General features: G+C 32.9%; 1 protein-coding gene across 1 annotated transcript in view; it reads left to right on the top strand.

Annotated features, from left to right (window-relative positions):
* MS3_00003702 (uncharacterized protein) overlaps window positions 1-22,546 on the top strand; it is an 88,293-nt gene that overhangs the window by 3,050 nt on the left and 62,697 nt on the right. Inside the window, exons 4-11 of the mRNA XM_051211561.1 lie at window positions 2,105-2,152; window positions 3,505-3,704; window positions 4,738-5,001; window positions 7,798-8,045; window positions 12,483-12,631; window positions 12,723-13,075; window positions 18,115-18,198; window positions 22,112-22,268. Coding sequence (XP_051071634.1) covers window positions 2,105-2,152; window positions 3,505-3,704; window positions 4,738-5,001; window positions 7,798-8,045; window positions 12,483-12,631; window positions 12,723-13,075; window positions 18,115-18,198; window positions 22,112-22,268 — 1,503 coding nt within the window. The remainder of the gene's footprint in view (window positions 1-2,104; window positions 2,153-3,504; window positions 3,705-4,737; window positions 5,002-7,797; window positions 8,046-12,482; window positions 12,632-12,722; window positions 13,076-18,114; window positions 18,199-22,111; window positions 22,269-22,546) is intronic.

Below are 22,546 nucleotides of genomic sequence, written 5' to 3'. Positions count from 1 at the left end.
AGCATTCTCCATCCAAGCCTGTCTTGGGCAATTCTTTCCAGCTCTTTCCAGTTCTTATTCATCCTTTTCATATCCGCTTCTATTTTCCGACTTAATTTGTTCTTTGGCCTTCCTCTTTTCCGCTTCCCTTCGGAATTCCAATTCAGGGTGTGACTCGTGATGCAGTTTGGTGATTTCCGTAATACATATCCTATCTATTTCCATCGTCTTTTCCTAATTTCCACTTCAGCTGGAAGCTGGTTTGTTCTCTCCCAGAGAAGGCTGTTGCTGATGGTATCCGGCCAATGGATGTTAAGTATCTTGCGTAGACAACCATTTGTAAATACTTGTACCTTCTTGATGATGGTTGTTGTAGTTCTCCAAGTTTCAGCTCCGTACAATTGAACTGCCTTTATGTTCGTATTGAAGATTCAGACTTTGATATTGGTTGAAGGTTGTTTTGAGTTCCATATGCTCTTAAATTGTAGGAATGCGGCCTTTGCCATGCCAATCCTTACCTTTACGTCTGCATCTGAACCTCCTTGTTCATCGATGATGCTTCCCAGGTATGTGAAGAATTCTGCGTCTTTCAGAGTTTCGCCATCAAGTGTGATTGGTTTGCTGTTCTCCGTATTGTATTTGGGGACCTTGGTTTTCTCCTTGTGTATGTTGGGGCCTACTGATGTAGAGACAGTCTGCTGCTACATTGGCTGTCTTTATCTGCATTTGTTCGTGTGTATGCGATAGGAGGGCTAGGTCATCTGCGAAGTCCATATCGTATAATTTTTTCTGAGCTGTTTATTGTATGCCGTGTTTTCCCTCAGATGTCGAGGTCTTCATAATCCAGTCGACCACCAGAAGAAAGAGGAAGGGAGAGAGTAAGCAGCATTGTCTGGATCCGGTGCTTACTTGGAATGCATCTGTCAGCTGTCCTTCATGCACAACCTTGCACTGTAGTACGTCGTATGAGTTCCAGATAATGTTGAAAATCTTCTCAGGAACTCCGTAGTGTCGAAGAAGTTTCCGTAACGTCCTCCTATCTACACTGATAAATGCCTTATCGTTTTTTAGCGAGTTAGTTTTCTACGGAATGGGATCGCTAACACTATGTTCAACCCTCCTCCTTTACCCGGGCTTGGGACAGGCATAGCTCTAAAAGTGCTACAGGCGGAGTTAGGATTGCTTAGGGCATCTATTTTATTCCAGTCCTCACCTAAAAGAAAAGGAGAAAGTAAGAAGATAATATATTCAAGTAAACCACATATTATACATTATTACGGTGAGCATCTATTATTTATGTCTCCAAAGACTTGACACTTGTATGTCGAGTCTTGGAATTAATCTGAGGACAAAACTGAAGAAGTTAGTATTGGTATCCTGCTTTTATAACTATCGTTCATGATTTTGATACGTGAATGCTTTATTCGCGAGTGAATTTCTCATTGAAAATAGGGATTATCTTTTATTATATATTTTTCTGCTTACTTTGAGCTGACTGTTGTTTTAATCCCTGTTTCAAGACTTCTGAGTAAAAGTACTCATATTGACATTTCAGACTGATGAACTTGGTAACTAACCATTAAAAACACCCATTCCGAAGTCGTATTGTAGTGTGGGCTTTGGACTGCTCTGAGATGTCCAAAATAGTTCTATACAAAAGTTGCTAAGAATGCCTAAAACTCAATAAAATGACTGTGTTTGATATACATAATAACTCTGTAGAGTTGTTCCTAAAATATTGTTTGCATAGAAATTCCTGCTAAGTATCGGAACTGGACAAAATTGTTCCGTAATGTAACGAAGACGAGAAGGACTACAGAAGACTTATTAACCTCCAAATATATCAAAACTATATCTGAATACGCCTATTTTTGTTCCACGTACACCAAACACATCAAATCTGAACGAATTAAACTGGATAAGGTTGAGTAGGTATCCTGAAATAGGTCAATTTAAAATTTAGTTGCTCTTCGCAACAATAAGAAAATTTGATAGAATCATGTAATTGACTTTGATAACGGATTTTATTTTAATAAACTAACTACTAAGACGTATTGGATATTTTTATATTTTTTTTAGTAAGATTATTTATTTATCTCATTGTCTTACGTTCTTATGGTTCTAGGTTTCTAAAGGACGCAGGTCTACCCTACGAACCGTCTCCACAAAACAAGTATGTTGAAGGTTATTATGAGTGATTAGCTTGTTTAGTCGTTGTGGGATAATTAATTATTTCAACCAGGGCTTATTTTTCCGCTGATAATTTAGAGCTTACTCAAAGTAGGAAGAAATTATTCGGTTGTTGTCCATGACAGTCAGTGTCCCGTGAGGTACTTCATTTCTTTTTCAACTCGTGTTAGATGTAGTTCAGAATACAGTTGATATGTCTACACCAACATATTCTATTATTAACACTTTTTTTCATGATCATACATGAATCAGTCATTCAAGTATCAGTGAAGCTTTGCTATATTATCATTTGTTGTGGAAAATTTCCTTTTGAACTTGGATTTCACATTGGAAGTTGACTTATTAGTTAATTAAGTAGTCATTAAAAATATACTGTTTTTACTAGGTAGGTGTTTATAAAGCATCAGTTTTCGAAAGTAAATGTGATATCTATCAATGATAAGGTGATATGAAATTTCACTAACGGGTCATATTTTTACATTTTGAATTGTTGGATTTCCGTGGCCCGACAGCAAGTTAGTGATTTACGTAGTCAATCATGGTATCGAATGGACAGAAAGACATTAGTTTAACTTAATAGAAAAAGATCTACCGTAGTTACTGATCGTTTTCGGTTTACCGTGAAATTGATAACAAGTATTTATTTCCTGTTTTCCATATTTTTGTGTTCTAATGATCCACTAAACATTTTTTTCTTATCAACATAATTTTATTTCCCCAGTTTGATGATGGTATGTATTTCGTTCACTAACCTCATCTAATGTCTTTACTATTTTGATTAAACTGTTTACCCCTATCGCACCCAACACCACTCGTAAGCTGGAACTATCAAGGTGTTTCATAACGAGTATGTGGTTATTCTTAGCATTTTTAGTTTTTTGCTGGATACTCTACATAGTTCTTGAGTTCTGTGTTTAAGATCTCTACATAGTTATTACCTATGTATTCTACTTCAAAGTACGTGAATATAGTTAAGTTAATCGGTGCGGAAGTCTTGAAGCTTAATGATACAGTATTTTACGAATTTGGTCATGCTGTTTCAAAGTAGGAAGAAAGATTTATAAGTATTGTGTAAAAACGTCGAATTGTGTTGTTAATTCTCTAAGAGAGAACACATACTTTTCTTTAAGCAGTAAACGTATCACCTTACATTTTAACGTATAGGTTTACTGTATCGTAGGCTATAGTTCGGGAAACATTTCATACCAAGTCTAAGACTAGACAAAAGTTGTGCGCTCTGGAGGTAAACAGCTATTAACAGGACTATATTTTTTTAAACTTTACTTCAAAACAAAGTATTGAGTGACAATTGCGGTAACTTTTTTTCACTAATAGATCCATTCCTGATCAGGATAAAGAATTGAAAGATGAAGTTCAAAAGAGAACTGCACATTTACTCCCCTTATTGAGTGCTTCATTATTAATTCCTGGACTTTTGTCGTCGTTTATGATCAGTTCACTTTCTGATCATTATGGTCGACGTGTAGCGATGGGAGTTTTGTTTGGTGGTTTAACTTCAAACATAATCGTTTCATGTAAAGTTATCATTTATTTTAAATTTTTTCAACATATATGACTGCATATTATTGTGTAGCATAGTCTGTTATTTTGTATCAGTTGTTCAGTTCATACAGAGGTATTTATTGTTTTAAATGTATTACTTTGTAATAATTTATGATTTTTCTTATAACCTATGAATGTATCCATGATTCACTCCATTAAAGGACCTAAACACTCTTGTCTCCTGATTAGTAAACTATAGATGGTGAAATTGTGGGATTATTTATACATTAAAGAAAGAAAGGACTGGAAGTTTGTATATATTGTCATCCATATATGCTCTTCAGTTCATTTACTCCTGTGAATTTAATTACATCGGTTTCACTCATAAAACCTTGTCACTAAGTGTTTATGAACATGTCCCTTCACTGTTCATAAATGGAATGATCTCTGAATAGCATCATCCTTTATATTCTGGGCATTAGTGAACATCATATTACGATGCAAGGGAATATTGTCAGCTCTTAATCAGGTCCTGAATTAATTAATTTATACGATTCTATCTCTTATCCACGGTAAAAGTCATAATTTTTAATTGAACAGAGCACAATTTAATAGTATTTAGGGACTAATTGTTTTGAACTGCATCAGACAGGGTTATTCAAATTTTAGTCGTATCGATTATTTCAACCACAAATTATAAAATCCCAGTTATATTTACTAGCTTTTCTAGCTATTTCCTAGTACGAAGCATTTTAGAAATGCACCAGATTTCTTCGCTTAATTTTATCATTGGTAAAATTTACATTATTTAACATTTTACATATTTTGTATTATATTCACATAAATTGTATTCTAGTGATTTTACCTATGGTTTTGCTTAATCTATAGGTAACGCAGATATACACGCAGTAATACCACTTACTCACATTGTATTATAAGTAGCCTAACCGACGCATAAGTATATTTAGAGGCTATCTTAAGCAATGTAGTAACAGTTTTTGTTTGCTTAGTATTAGTACTTTAATTGAAAATAACGGTCACTTCCTATGTTGTAATGTTTTTCAGCGCTTGTGATTTTACTTGAACTGAATTTATACTTATTAATTCTGGGAAATTTAACGTGTGGTTTTCTTGGCGGAGGCTTGCTTACATTTTCAGGTCAAATTTCAGTTTGCTTTGCTGATATTACTAAGATTCCTGATGAAAAAGAGCCATTATTAGATAACTCTAAATGTCAACAAGCTTCATTGGAACGTCGACGACTTTCGTATATGGGAATTTACGATGGTGTTTGTGTTTTAGCAAGTGCCGCAGTGGTGTCAGTTACAGGTAATAATTGAAATATAACCTTATTTGTTTGATGTCATTTTTGAAATGTTGATCTTTTCTATGCTTTAACTGTGACTCATAGGATTTGTTCATAAGTTATGTTGTTTGTTAACTTCAGTCAGTTATGAATTTCGAATAGGTCAACCTTTTAAACTAAATATTTGTAGGTAAACAACAATGTCTTATTGATCGATAATGAATATTTTGAATTAAGGCTGCATAATTCAATTTATGATAAGGTCAAGACGATTATTGTCTATAAAAATTGTCTGATTGACCATGTTGTTTGGTTATGAACTTAAGATGTTGAATCTAAATTTCCATCTGATTTTTCGAAATGCGCTTATTCTTGCTATCAGTAACTCGTAATGACAAAGCCCAAAACTCCTAATCACTTTGATTAGAGTCATGTATTTCTGACTGGTACATGAAGTTCACAGCTGTTTCTCAAATACTTTGATACCTATCGGTGAATAGACGTTAAACCTAAATCTGTAAAACTTTCGGAATCTATAAGTAAAAAAAGCTTACGCAGATAAATATAGAGACTTTCTATAGACAAAATTTGCTTTACACTTCAATTATGTGATTTAGTCTTTATTTTGGTGAGTAAAAATCCCGTAACATATGTCCTTGCTAATTTCAGTTTATGCAAAAAGTGAAAATTATCAGTAACTTATCAATTCATACGATTACTTTTCAGTTGCTTATTATTTTTTTTTGCATCTCATCAAAAACGTTAAGAATATTCTTATTGAAGTGTATCAACCATTTTTAACTGAGACTCGGATGTCCTGTTTGTTACTAGCGAAATAACTAATTGTTTACCATTGAGTTATTATACGAAATCCTCACTATAGACCAGTTCTATTAATTTAGTTTTGCTTCGATCTTATTTCTTATTATTTTGTTGAAGTTACCGTTTTGTGACCCATGAAACTTGTTGTTTGCAATCATTTGTATATTATTACCTAACCTATAAATAACTCGAAATTCCGGAAGGCTCTTGAGAAGGCTGTAATATACTTTGTACGAGTATTCCATTTATCTAAATTAATGGTTACTCTGGTTGTCAGAAGGGGCATCAGCCTCGTGACTTCCGAAAGAACTCGGCCTCCATTACGAGGCGTCATAACTCTTCTAAATGAAGACCTAACTCTCAGGGCAGAGTTTAAATGGTCTGAATCATATTTTATGGTTAACGTTTTTTAGCAAGTTAGTTTTCTACGGAATAGGGTCGCTAATCCTCTGTTCAACCCTCCTCCTTTACCCGGGCTTGGGACCGGCATAGCTCTAGAAGTGCTACAGGCGGAGTTAAAGCTGTAATATAACTTATTTATGAATATAGAAGGGAAGAGTGGTGAACTTTACCCTGGTAAACATAAATATCATAAAAAAATTTCACCTGTTACGTAATCTGACTTTTACTCACTCAGTTAATATATAGCCTGAATATGACCCATAATTATACAACTATCGATTATCATTCGTAACTTTCACCTCTTCTTCATCTGACTGAATTCATCACGTGTAAAATTGATCATCCCACGTACAGCTTTCAATTTCGTCTTTTGATTCACTTTCCTAATATTCTACCTCGTTTCAAAGATCCATCACGAGCTTAATAAATAAAGTATATCAAGCCATCATTTAAAACTTGATTACTGTGTGCTATAATTTTAACGTTTACAGCTAATGCGGAACCTTAAAACTGTATGGATTTTTTCTTTAGCTGCAAATCTTTTCTTCTTGCTTTGGTCAAAACTGTCATGTGAACTGTGTTGTATGAAGTTGTGTTAAACTTATGTTGGTTAACTTCGATTCAACTACGACAAGCAACCTGAATAATATTACGTGTTCAGTTATGTAGAATTAGCTAACTAGTTAGAGGACTCTGTAGTGCTATGTTAAGCACACACAGCTTATTCTAGCTTCCGGACAGGCCAATCTATTCATTCTTCTTGAGTCATGTTTTGACCTTGTTAATTATTCGCTTATCAACCTTGACTGTTTTTATGTAAGCGTATGTGTGAAATTCTTGTTCTGCTCATCACATATCTGTAACGTATTTCTATCCGACTATAAATATCGATTAACGCGTGATAAAATTGAGTTGGCTCACATTCATTCTCCGTCGCTCGTCATTTCACTTCACTCTCTTCTCTTCGCTTCGTTCGTTTCGTCTCTCTGACTGTCTGTCCAGATCAATGAGTGTACAAAATATACACATTCAAAATCTATTCTCGTATTTGATTTATTTAATTCCGTTATTCACTAACGCAAGTTAAGTCGATGACTATCTACGAGGATTGGCGACATGTGTATGTTTCAGTAATAATCATTTATACGATCTAAGTGATGTCAGATATAAGGCCTCTAAAGTGATGAGCCCATCTATAACACCACCCGATCTAATTTTTGTCAAAATAACGGGCCACTAAAACTCTATTTCAAATTATTATTTTAGAAGTTGAAACTGTTCCATTTAATCGTACTTCAGAATAGTTTTTAGCAACACTCATTTTTACATGAAAAAAATATGATTTATAATTGAGTTCTATGGATGAGTCTCCATTTGGATTTCCGAGTTAAATTGTTTACTCAGGATATTTTATATTATCTGTTGGCTTTTATTAGAATAATTTTCTAAGCATATTCCATACAAATCTCAGTTTAATATTATTTAGAGAATGCTTATTTTCGCGTATTTTTTTTCTAAAACAATTCTTATAATCTTACTCAGTAGTTGTAAATGAAAATTGTTGTTAACCTTCAATTCTATATATTGTTTTTTAGGTGTTCTTATTGACCACTACAGTTTCATTACAACTTGTTTGATAATGTTATTTCTTTGTTTAATATCGGTGGGAATGTTATGGTGTTTACCAGAAACACAATCTTTCAATATACAAACAGCTGATATCTCTTCTTTTAATAATAATTTCAATAGTAATATCTCTGTGTGTAATACAGAATTTTATTCATCTAATCAGTCAGAATCATATAAGAAAAACTGGCTTTTGAAGTCAACCGAGATGATTAATGTAAGTTATTACAAATGTATTTTCCGGTTCAGAGGTTATCAATGACAAGCACTCACAATTTACACGAAATTGAAGTCCATGAACCTTTAGGTTTTGTAATGTGCACAATACTATTGAATAATGAGGTTACATTTTCAATTCCAGTTAACTTTAACTGATCAACAAATTTATGTTAGTTTGTTAAGAAAACCATAACACTAAAGATCACAATATACTGCAAATTTTTAAAATTATAGGGCGTTTACCATATGATTCTAACCAAGGGATCTCGTGACAGTAAGCCTACAATATCGTTTAAATATTCATTTTGTCGATTTCTTGTGAGGAAGATGTTTAGAATGAGAATTAACTATCTACTCTTCAATATCTATTGACTTAAAGATATTCCTGCTTTGTTTGAAAGTTATAGAAAATTAATATTTTTTGCAAACCTTTTTTGCTTATGTAGTTTATTTACTCCCGTTTTATTATCTCTACATATGTTAACTTGAAATGATCTAGATTTTCTGTTTAGTATCATAATTTATCTTCAAAAGAGTCAAACCTTTTTGAAATAACTATCAATTATATACGAAGTTTTTAAGAGTTTGCACTTATCTAATGTATCATTTGATGAGGTGATTGTATTTCTAAATTATGTAAGTGATAGCAAATGGTTAAAGTGGGATGACTAGACATTGATGATAAAATTTTTGTACTGTCAGTTTCATCTCATGTTTCTATTTAATGATCAGCGACATCCTGTTGCACAAAATATTCCGTTGTTGAATTAGTCAAAACCAATTATCAAATCAATTTGTTTGTTGTGATTTTATGTTTTCATCATAATCTATGTAAATAGTGGTATTTTTTCCTGAATATTATTTCTTTTCATTCATAGACTAAGTTGTGTTTCCTGTTATTCAGTTGCACAATGATATAAGAAGTTCTGATTGAAGAAAAAGGATAACTTTTATTTGTTATTGACTGATTGTATCATCAGTATAGATCAGTTCAGATTATCATATTATCATCCAATCCGTCATTTTGGAAAGACAACTGTTTATTAGGTTTACTGATTCAAAAAATGAACTCATATTTGTTAATAGAATACCACATGTTTTAGTCATATGGTACTCAGGTTTCATTTTGGAAATAGTATTTTTTTTTCAAAATTCTAGCCTTAAGATCATACATAAATCCAAATTGTTATTTAATGTTGATAAATTAAAGTACAAACTGAAATGAACTCACTAAACTGGATACAGTAGACTATAGACTCATATTGCCAAATTTAAAAATGACAGAAACAAAATAGATAACGTTAAATTCGTTATACTGTTATCTTTTATGAACAATAAATAAAAGATGAATACTTTTGTAGTTCGATCTCGTTATATTCACATTGAGCTATTCATTATAGTTCGGTAAAGTTTTGTTTATTGAACGTTTCAATGAAAAGTATCATGGTTAATTTTTTGCTAATTTCTTAATATACAATAAAATATTTCGTCATGGGAAAAATCAATCTAAACATATCAGAATTCACTACAAATCTGATATTTTCCTTCTTTGTTATATTCATGTTGCCGACCAGTAAATACAATAATATGCGAATTCAATGAACACTGAGAATGGTGAACTATTTGTATTTTGATTATTTGAAAAGGCATTAAATGATCAGTCATAGAAGTATATCACCAATTGAACTTCATTGGTTATTCCTATTCCCTAAAGTTACATTTATGCACTTCGGTTTACATGATCTACCTTTTGCACTTGATATGCTACTTAACAAGGATGCAACATGAAAGACTCGGTTAAACCACATATATATTGGTCTATGACCCAGTTTTTAGTAACCAGTATTATCATGTTCAGTAAACGTATAATTTTCTTTCAGTGTCTCACTAATTACCACTTGTAAGCCACGATTTTTCTAAAGTGAAAAAAAATGTTAATCAAAATTAGGCTTATGGTACAAAGCTGAAGGTTGCTCATCCTAAGCCTTAAGGATTTTGATCAGATGAATAATAAATTAGAACTAGTTAAGACGGTATATTAAAGTTCAAATCACTTCCGACATTTTTTTTATTTTCTCAGTCACTATTTGACTGCTATGGTTACGTAATAAAACCATAAACGCTTTCACATCCTCTCATTATTCAATTAATCTCTTAACTTTTCCTGCCAAATAATTTTTTCTGAAGCTGAACAGTTTGCTTACAAATACAAAAGAAGTACCACAGATGCTGCTATTGTTCTGCATTACAATATAGTGTTAAGCCTGGAAATAGTAACAAGTATGTCCGATAAGCATTTCTAGACTATACTCATGCCTTTGACTCTATGCTATGACAATTACTGCTTAACAAGTTTGTCAAAATCAACATTGAAATCTGGATAACCAACTGGCTGTGTTCCTATCTTTCTGGAAGAGAACAGTACAGAGTATTTGGAGGAAAGTGTTCAACGTCTTTGCTGACCCATCAAATTGTGTCACGAGGAGCACTTTTTTTACCCTCTTCCTTTTTCTATTTTTCTTCATGACCTGCCATCTCCCACAGAAAACACTTTTGCTGAATATGCGGACGATCTCACTGTATGCATGTCGATTTCTACCTCTCCACATCCACTTGAAATGAATGAGTTCTTGTCTCTTGTTGAACTATAATCTGTTGTTAGTTGTCGCACACCTAATCCTTTTAAATGTCAAACTGTTAACTTCAGCCTGGGGTAAGAACAGCGTTCAAACACCCCATTGGAATCCTATAAAGCTTTTACTATTGGAGATTCTGTGGTGAAAACTGTGTCGATGGTCATTTATCTTGGTCTGCGTGTTTCCTCTGATCTCTCCTGGTCTTCTTATGTTTGTGTTATCGAGAAAAGTTTTCCATTTGACTTACTATATAAAAGGGATACATTTACTTTTACGATTTGTTGATTCTTGTATAATATTATTTTTTTTTACCGCTCCCATTACACTTTCCCAGGTTTTTAAGAAAAGATTTTGCAGTATTGCGGGGAAAGCTGAAGGCAGTTAGCAGGATAGATAGATTTTTAGATAGATATTTAAAATCTTTCAAACCCCTAACAAGTGTTATCAGATACTAACGATCCACTTGATTTATATCTTTCTTCTTGTATATCATATAATAAGATGAGGCGTCAATGCATTACAATCCACGAACTCAAACAAAGATATAAATGCTCTACAATACTTAATCTAACAAATATACCATGTGATAAATAGGTCGTTAGAGTTTACCTAGTCAATAACTTGTATTCTTAAACATGTTTCTAATTGAAAGGTTGTACAAATCCTAATCTTAGTAAAAAGCATTTCATTTAATTCCAGGTAGTTTATTTACTGAATTTATTCATATGTGTATGCAGTTATCAGTTTTTCGACTTCGTTTTCTTTTTTTTGTGAAACAAACGTGTTGAAATAATTTGTGCTAAGAATTTCATATTGTTGAAGACATAATGGACATTCAGCGTACATCTTAAGAGCAGTTCCTTTAGATTATCGTCAGGCAAGCCAATGTTGATTTGTTTTTCTGATATTTGCTTGCATATAAACTCAATAGTCTCTATAAATGGTACGTTGGTGAAAAAAGATACTACATCCACTGAGATCATATTTTTCATACTAACATTCATATTTTCCACTTTGGAGGTGAAGTCGAAGACATCTTTTACACTATTTCTAGCAACTGATTTGTGCAAAGGCTCTAAGATTCGCACTAGCCACTTTGCAATTTTGTGGTAAGGAGAATTGTACATATCTTAGGACTGGGCGTAGAGGAAGACCCGGTTTATGAACTTTAGACAAACCGAACAGTCGTGGTGTATATGATCCAGTCGGCTTAATTGAATCATGAATGTCAGTCGTAATTATTCCCTTTTTCTTTAGATCCTTAAGGAAATTAGCCAATTGTTTTTCTACTCTATTATTGATGTCATAATTACTAGTAACTTTCTGAAATTTGCTAGGATCACTAAGCATTGTTTTTTTTTCGATGTAATCCTTTTTATTCATGAGAACTATACCTTCTCTTTTATTTTTGTCTTCAACAATACTTATTATAGACAAATAGACGGGATAGTCATGGGCTTACCTCTAGGCCCGATTTTAGCTGATCTCATCCTAGCAAAGTTAGAAAATGGACCTCTTAATGAAACTATTATGAAATTTTATATTGTACCAAAAATATATTGAATAAAGCCATTAATAATAATGGTAAACGTCCAATAAACTGGCTAATTAATAATATAATTTTCGTTATATCCCAATCAGTAGAAAAATTGTATTTCTGACATTTCGTGACTTAATGCACGTCACTTCTTTAGAGTAAATAAAGGTTTTTAATCATAGTGATAAAATTCAATTCTGACTAAAGTTTTTAAATTTTTTAAACTATTCAAATATCACAGTATTATTCTTATTTATTTTAGCTAGTTCGAAATGCCAGTATTATCACAGTTTTAGTCTTAACAGTTTTGTTCTTGACAACATTGACTACATATAATGAAGGTCAATATACATTTTTATATTTAATGGGACCTCCATTCAATTGGTCTGTTGATCAATATGGTTATTTTAGGTAAGTTAAATTATAATAGTTTACATAAACAATACTTATATGTCTAATTGTAATATACAAAATAACATACAAAGTATTTTTCTTTTATTAGTGGGTTAAATTCTACTCTCCTGGGTTTACTGTCGTTTGGATTAACTTGGGTTACTACTCATTGGATGAAAGTTGTTAAACGGCATCGGATATCTGAAGCATCAGAACCTTTACTTACTAATCAATCAGTTTCCGGGTACAATTCTATTCATGAAGTTGATTCAATTGATCATAATAATAACAGTATTAGTAGTAGTTCATCGAATATAATTATTCAAAATGAAGTATTACGAGCACGTCGACGTATGATAAAGTATGTAATATGTGGAATGATTGCAATTGTAATTAGTAAATTGCTTATGGGATTAGCATTTTTGTTTCCTTCACCTGGCCATAATATTGCCGTATTTGTTAGTAAGTTTTGTTTTTCAAAAGATATATCTGTGTATTTTTTGTATGTGATTTCTGTTTAAAATTACCGTACTGTTTCGTAATATTTACCACATTACGTAATTTAATTAATTTTTATACATATAATGAAAATGTTAAAAGTTTTATTATCTTAAAAATAAGTGAATTTTTGAATTTATCCAGCCATAAGACATTTTTTCGAATATTTTATCTACACCACAGTTGAGTCACTTCCCAGATAGCTCAGTGGTAACGTCTCTGACTGTGAAGCTGGGTGACACGGAATCGAACCCGTCAGGGAGCACCAGTTCCCTCAAGATTACAGATACACCTTGCTGACGAGTACCAAGTAGCACGAAACCCGGGTCCAGGGTTTCCTGTCGACTACCTCTAACCATCATCTAATAGTAAGACTTACTCTAACTGAAATACGAATTATGAACTTTGAATCTATGACATTGTGGTTAGTCTATCTTTGCTCAAACTAATATAGTCAAATGACTGATCACTCAGTAGTGATGAGTGTCACATTCGTCTAGTCCTTTGGTCGGTTAAGTTTTAATATGGCAACTAATTTAAGTAACACGACATCGTATACACTATGTTGATATGTTAATTGGTTGAAGGTAGTTGACAGAAAATTCTAGATTTCAGCTTCGAGCTTGCTGATACTCGTCAGCAAGGCAATACCTGCAAACTTTAGGGAGGTAATAGTCCATGTGAAGCTTTAATCCATGTCACTTAGGTTCAAAATCTGTTTTGTTACCACTAATCTATTCGGGTCGTAACTGATCTCCTATATAACTAAGATATTTACAACTGATTCGTCACTAAGTAGTGACCGATGTCATATATGTCTAGTCCTTCAGTGTTGATTGAATCCTAACAATCAATTTGCAATTATGAATATCTTAAATGAAGCCAGAACAAATATTGATTCAGAATAATATGAATTAATTATATTTCATGCTTTCTCATTAGCTGCTTACAACCGAATGTTCGTATTTCTGAGCATGTTTCAAAGAAATTGAGGCTGAAAGGGACTAGGGCTCTCAACATTGCAATAGCTCGGCATTTACTTGACACCGGGCATACCATTGACATTCCTCATGCTTTTAAAATTATTAGCAGACAAAGAAATACGGCTTCTCTCTGTTTTGCTGAAGCGATCGCGATAAAAAAAGTCAAAAAGAGATAGTAATAAACTTACTACTACCCTGGTAATCCATTTTTCTTGGTCATTAGTTTTATTTTGTTAATGTTTAGTATGTGTTATGTTCCTCTTCCATTACTGAATTCTTAAACCACCACTTTACTCTTGCATTTCCACTCACTTGATTCACTTAAATTATGTGAACTCTTCAAATTCTATTCAGATATTACGTAACCCATCTTATCAGTTTTTATATTCCATGAATTTTATGTAAACCCTTCGTTACCTCTAAAATTTATCACACAATTTATCTGTCTCTGAACTCCACTCAACTATTACACCACCCATCCTTAATGTTATCTTGACTCTAACACCAAATAACCTCTGACCTGTATATATATAGTTATCATTGATAATCTTTGTCATTCCTATTCTTTACATTAACTTATGTCAATTGTTCCATACTATTTCTTATCTCATTGTAAAACCTGAATACATATTTGGTTGCAAGCACGATGAGAAACCACGAAATATAATGAATTCATATTATTCTGCATCAATATTTGTTCTGGCTTTATTTAAATTCATAAAGAGGACTAATTGCATGAAATTTATGGATATCTTAGTCCTCCAGGTGATCATTTACTGCGACCACACTAGCGCGGTGGTTAATATAACATAGCAAAGTTAAATGTAAACTAGTCTTTTAAATAGCATTGAAACAAGTAGTTTATTATTATTATTATTATTATTATTATTATCATTATTATTATTATTATTATTAATTATTAATGGCTTTATTCAATATTATATTTTGGTACAATATAGAAATTCTCAGCACAGGGTATTTCAACAAGTTTCTTACACAAAGAAACAGAAACAAAGACAAAAAAAGGTTTAAAAAATCTGTTAAACTGTAGAACTTTTCAAATTAGAGACATGTTAAGAATGCAGGTTATTGACTAGGTTCACTCTAACAACCTGTTCGTCACAGAGTATATTTGCTAGGTAAGGTATTATAGAACTTTTATGCTTTTGCTTGCGTGCATAGATTTTAATGTAATTACATCTCGTTCTACCAGAAGATATACAAGGAGAAAGATAAGAGTGAAGGGGATGGTTAGTATTTGATAAAATAACACCTGCCAGGAGTTTGCATGACTTGAGATGTCTATCCACAACCATAATAATTATGACCTCGAAAGATTCACCACACACCTTGCTAACTACCTTTAGCACTCTCCGCAATACAGCAAAGTCTTTTCTTAAAAGCCCGGGAAAGAATAATGGAAAACAGTAAAGAATAATAGGTAATATGCAAGAATTGACAAATTGTAAGAGTAAATGACAAGTAATCCCAAGAGCATGCAGTCTCTTAGTGTAGTAATTCAGACGGAAAACCTTCTTCGATAACAATAAAACGTGAGAAGACCAAGAGAGATCCGAGGAAAAGGTAACACCAAGATAATTGACCTTTGACACTGTGTTTATCAAAGAGTCTCCAATGGCACAAGGATTATGGGATCTCAAAATGGTGTTTAGATGCCGTTCATGTCTCATGCTAAAGTTAACAGCTTGACATTTAGACGAAGTATAAGATTAAGTATAAGACCATTACCAACAATCAACACGAGACAAAAACTCATTCATTCCTATGGGATGTAAAGAGGAAGACATAGGCATACATACAGTGAGATCATCCGCATATTTTACAAAAGTGTTTTCTGTGGAAGATGGCAGATCATGTAGAAAAAAGGAGAAAAGAAGAGGTGAAAGAACAGCTCCCTGTGGTACACCTTCATGAGACAGTAAAGACTCTGAACACTTTCCTCAAAATAAAGTGTACTGTTCCCTTCCAGAGAGGTAGGAACATAGCCAGTTGATTATCCAGCTGTCAGTGTTGACGCTGATTAACTTGTTAATTAAACGTTGTCTTGCTATAGAATTAAAAGCTGAATTATAGTCCAGAAAAGCGCATCGAACATACTTCTGACCCTTTTCTAAATTGAACACTATATTGTGATGCAGAACAGCGACAGTATCTAAGGTGTTTCTCTTGCATCTGTAAGCAAACTGATACGGACCAATATGCTTTTTTATCGCAGGCTGAATGGAAGTATTAACAATTTTTCCATTGCTTTGAGGAAGGGTGAAGTTATTGCAATAGGTCTAAATTTCACATTTTTATCAACAGATACTTTCTTGGGTACAGGGATTATCTTCATCTTTCTCCACATTTTCGGTATGAGATTAGATGAGAAGGATCTGTTAAAGATAGTCGTGAATGGATAACATAGAACGTCAGCAAATTTTTTAGAAAGGAGGTTTGGGATACCATCAGGTCCCAAACATCGAGATGATTTAAATGACATCTTCGGACATCAGTTTCAGTGAAACTAGGAACACAGCTATTCTTTAGATCTGTGGATGAAGGGAGTATTACATCAGATGACTGACGCACAAAAGACTTATTTATGTCACAAACATTCAGCTGGTTATCGCTCCTAATCTGTCTGTCACCTATAAGTTTTTTAAAGAGTTTCCACATACTTGGAGAGTTTTTGAGTAAACATAGAGTTGAGACGTCTAACCTCCAGGTTTATCAGACCATTTAGCTTACGAACTTCATTACAGTTCTTCTCCTTGTACATTCTTTCTTTCACCCTCCATAGTCGTTTTAGTTGTGAAGATGTAAGTCGATCAAAACTTACAAAAATGGTTTCAGTGGGACAACAAATGTCAAAACAGAATTTAAGGTAACAAGTGATAACATCAGTAGTGATTTCCAATGAGTCATCTGTAGATAATTCCCAGTTAGTCGTATGAAACATGTTTTTCGGATTTCGGATATTTTCTTCTGAGTAATTCCTATATTTGACTTTCTTGGTTTGATGTGAGAGTGTACTCTTCCCATGCTTTCCATATACTTTAGGTAGTACACGAATTATACAGTGATCCGAGCTAGACGATGGAGCACGTTTACGAGTCACTTATATACCCACATCATTAATGAAAACGAAGTCTAAATGAATATTCGAACGAGTAGGATAATCTACTATATTTTGGTGACCTAGTGACGTAAGGAAGCTACAGTCACATGAATTAAAATCACCACATACAACTGAAAGTGAATCACTGAAGGCAGCAACAGCGAACTGAGTGAATTCATCAGCGAAAACAGATAGCGCAGATAATGTACAGTCTGGAGTCACGTAGATATTGGTAACATAAACATATTTGTATTTATTCAGATGTTTTGGACGACATCTTTGAGTTAGACAGTCGATAAAGTCATTTGAAAACTTGAAACACGCAAACGAAGATCGATACCAGTTCACGCTTACAAACGTAGCTACACCGCCGCCACACCTCTTTTTATTGTTTGGTCGATCCCGACGATAAATTTTGAAATCACGTAGTGATACTAGGCAGTCGTCCTGTAAATCATTTAACCAAGATTCTTGAATTGTGATGACACCACAATTACGATACATATTTTGACTTAGTAGGAATTGAAGATAGTCCACTTTGTTGATTAGTAATCGGCAGTTAGAATTTAGCAGCTCGGGAATCGACATACGACTAATGTTCATTCTCTTTAACGCATACTCCCAACCACCACGATGATGTCTTTTAAAGTACCTTTTTGTAACTTGTGCAGCGAAAGGTCGTAGGCTTTTCATAAACGCGCCTGTATAGGTTATGTGATTAATGGACATAATGAGATACTAAAACAAAATGAAAAAACAAATAACTTGTTGAAATAATTAGATGGCAAAAACAGGTAGCCCAGATATTCAAGCAGGCCGCCATTAATATAATGCACTAGTTTAATTATTTCTGTTTATTTATAACTGTAAGTGTATAAAGTTATATTTTTGTTCTACAGGTCTATTTGTATCTATCTTTCGATCAGCTGTTGTACCGGTACTCAAATCATTCACATCATCTCTATATACTTCCAAACTTCAAAGTAAGTGTTTCTTTTTTTGTTTAAATTATTAACACTGAAGTACCTAACGAGTGTAGTGTTTTGGTCATTTACCATTTGGTTAATTACTAATTTTTAGAAAAAATATATAACAGTACATTAAAATTGTTTACTGTCACAGTGATCTTTCATCTTTCATTCTCAAGATTTTAGTTTCAATAGTCGAGAATTACTTTTGTTTTAACAAGTGAGATTAAGATTTTAATATATACACTAGTTTTGAATAACGGGTACTATTAAGATCATCACAGAAAAATTGGTGTATCATATAGTAATCACTATTAATCTACTATACTATGGATCAAATGTTTTTCAACAAAGTCTCATATACATGTGGCGTACTAAGATAAAGCCAGGAAATATTAACAACAATAATGTTTTATAGTAGAAAGTTACAATTAAGAAAATGAAGTAATGAAACAGTGGCGTAATGTTTAAGGCGTTCAACTGTAAGCTAATAAGTTCTATGTTCAAGCCCTATCTCACCTACTTCTGTTTGAGCAGATGGGTAGTATTATGAATCGTCACACTTGTAGTGTGGCCCCTATCTAAGTACTTGGAGGATGAAGTAATCTAAACAATAATTAATTGATTAATATTCTCATTGTTTGTTAAAAATTCTGCCTTCAAAAACATTTTTAACGTAGTATAATAAATCACTTGGCAAGATTGTCAGTGTTTATCTACCCAAGTAAGCAATTAGACAAACATAAATATAGAATCTTGTGTATGTGTTGAGTTTTCATATCAAAAGAAATGAACTTTGGCGAATGCAAGTCGATTACTAACATTTGCAAGATTTCAATGAAAGCTAGAAATGGATGTACGTAGGAGATCGTGATGTCATTTGAAGTTTCCAATCACGGACTTCACAATGTGTACGATTGTTGGAATGAATTTATTACATTACTGATTTCGTCAATATTTAATTGTGATTATTGTCTGTTATTTCAGCCGTTGTAACGAAGAAATTATTGAAGAATCTAAGACTTGTAAAACTATTTTTCAAAATATTATTGTTCATATTTCTGTTAAATGATTATTAAATGACTAGACTTTTATATTTCTATATTCTACTTATTGTAAACTGCCGTGGGGTCTATTAATTGTTGTTATACATTTTACTATCTCCCAGTTATAATTCATTGATTATGTGCCGTTTACTCTGTTCTCTACCACTAATAGTAGGATTGTATGTAAAGTATAATTCCTCATTTGGGATGTGTTATGGTCTTATTATTCATGTTTATGAACTATTGAGTGTTAGTGATATATAAAACTGAGTCTCCGTAACATACTTATGGAAGCTTCCCTACGTATGCCTTTATATGGGCTTTAGACTAAAGATAGAAGGATTGCATGTCGTTGGAACGATAAGAGTTAAGATTACCACGACCTCGCCTCAAGATTAATCTTGCCAGTCGAAGTGTAGCAATGCCTAGAACGCCAGACTATAAACAAAATAGTATACGCAGCGTACACGCATTCGAATCGAACTTCTTATTGTAGAATCTCTAGATATATAAACTAATGTGCATTTATAACACTAGCTGGTTTATATTTTTGACTAGTGTTTCACATTACCTGTAGAAGGTTACCTGTTCTAAAAAGCAGTTGAAATCATATGTTAAAAATGTTAGATAAAGGGACTAGAATTCAATCTTCATCAAACAGGTTCATTCATTCTTCAAGTATTCATTGTGTAAATTATAGTTATCTTATTGTATAATATGAATCTTTTTTAATTTCCCTTTTTTCTTTTACAATCTTCGACTTGACTACTCTTATTGTTCAACTGTTTTCAACCTAGTAATTATTTTCATGTTTCAAAGTATTGTATCGTTTCTCATTTAAATTCACTTGGTATTGTTTACTTGAGTCTTCCGATTGATGTTTAGGACCGCAATTGATCAGTCTTTTATTGGCATATGTGCGTACTATGCGTACTGCCTCGATATCGCCTTAACCCACAAGCATTCTAAGCAAAGATGGATAGTGGTTAGCAGTGGAATCCAGGACGCGCTTTTCATCCTGTTCGGAACTCGTGAACATTAACTCTGAGATGCAGGTACATCCAGCTGACGAGTTCCAAATAGGACGAAACGTGCGTCTAGGATTCCACTGCTAGCCACTATCCATCTTTGGGTTTCTCATTTAGTTTTATTTGTTATTTGTGTCATTTGTGATGGCAAGCTATTTCCCGATCACATATATATGTATATGTTTCGTCCACTCATTCATTCATTAATTTATACAATTTACTATCATTAATATAAATACTTGTTTTACTTTAGATATTAAGTTAAATTTTCATGTGGTCGATGTATTTTGTATCATCTGTTTATTTCAGTTCACATTTATTCATTTCTTTCTACTACATTGGCACTAAATATTTATGTAAATTTAGCTTCCAATGTTTTGTGACAAGCCATATATATATATATATATATATACTTTTGTAGATAATGTTTATACGGTGAATTTTATAGAAAAGACTACTAAAATTTGTCAAAATCAAGGTTTGCATAAAAATTCTCATTTTTAACCTGTAAGCTTTATAAGAAATAAAAATCTTCATATTATACCAGAGATAACTGTTATATATGACCTTTTTTATTAATGGCTAGTTAAATGAAAAGCAAAGAATATCATAGAGAGAGAGAGAGTCTTCGAAACTTTGACCAGTTCATATATTCCTCTTAAATTGATTCTTTTTTATGGAGTTGTCCATTCTTCTGGAAAAGAGGACATCAAGGAAACCTAAAATCTTTTCATATTCCCTTTCACTTATGAATTAACTGGCTTTATTGTATTACGTTATTAGGGTTCGATACGGGCATACACTACTTGTGGAATCAGGAAAATAATTGAGCTGCTCTAAAACTATCGGTTCTCTTTTTAATCGATGACGACAACTTACACAAAACACATTAATACCTAACGGTTAATTCAGAGAGAAGACGAATTTGAGGAACAACTGTTCAACAGCTCTTATTTATTGATACCATTGCCGTATATGATTAGTTTTTTTATCTGAGTGTTGATAGTATTATTCGAACTTATTCAAACTATCATTTACTGACCCGTTCTCCAGTTTTGCTAGGAAATTGTCGGTGATTATCAAACCTATGGAAGTGCCCGTTGCTATTCTATCTATTTGTCTGTAGAACTCATTGTTAAGCTTTTAGTGCATATTCGATACCTGATTCTTTATCCAGTTGGGAGTCACTAAATCGTCGTCTAGTTTTATTTTTCGAATGTTTTCTCAATACTTATTAGTTACTATGTTTTATATGAGATGCTTATTGCTTTTAAACTGACTAGAACAGTCGATCATTTTAATCTTTTTTACAACTACAAAGTCTTATATCCGGATTAATACAATCTCAAACTGAACACCTTTCTTCAAATGCCCCACATATCCACGCCTATCATAAAACTTCTGACCTAATTATAAAACCTCTATCTAGAATATCAAAAGAAACTTTAAATCCGTATCGGTTTTCAGGAAAGTTAGATTCATATATTTTAGCTGTTTAGCCCTTTGATCATATATATTCTTTTCTTGTTTCCCCTTATTCGTTATATGCCTAAAATATATTTCATAAATGGGTCGTTTAGATTTTAAGGAAGATCCTCAATACCATATAAGCTCGGTGTAAGATTTTCTTTTTATTTAATAATATACGATTAAAGCGATTCACTATGCCGTGAGGCATATCGTTTCAGCTACTTAATCAATGGATTTGAATTTATATTGACGAAGAGATGTGCAATAATGTTTAGGATAATGGTTCGTCACAGTGCAGTTATTGTATTTCTGATAGATATATTTTTTGATAGTGATATCACGTGTCTTATTGTTGTTATGAATTATATATTTTCTTTCTTTTAGGTAGCTTATTTTCTGTGATTGCACTATCTGAATACTTGAGTCTTCTTATTGGTATTGGTAGTTTACCGTATATTTATGCAGCGACGGTAACACTTTGTTCTGGTGCAGTGTTTTTTGTCTCATCAGGATTAGCTTTAATTGCTTTTATTCTACTTTTGTAAGTTTTAAAAAAAATTATTGCCGAAAGAAATAATGTTTCTTTCTTTCCATTTATCAGTAAACTAATTCAAACTAAATAAATTTGTTATTAAATAGTTGAGTTGATGAGTCAATTCAAGCTAGACCACTATGAAAAACCTGGAAGCAATGGACGGCCGATTTTCCTAGTATGGGACTCCTCAACAGTGCGCATCCACGATCCCGCTCGCGAGATTCGAACCCAGGACTTTCGGTCTCGCGCACGAGCGCTCAACCTCTAGACCACTGAACCGGTAT

Source organism: Schistosoma haematobium, chromosome ZW (genome assembly GCF_000699445.3).
Source record: "Schistosoma haematobium chromosome ZW, whole genome shotgun sequence".
NCBI classification, from domain to species: Eukaryota; Metazoa; Platyhelminthes; class Trematoda; order Strigeidida; family Schistosomatidae; genus Schistosoma; species Schistosoma haematobium.
Note: the sequence above shows the minus strand (reverse complement) of the source record. Positions and strands in the feature narration are given on the sequence as shown.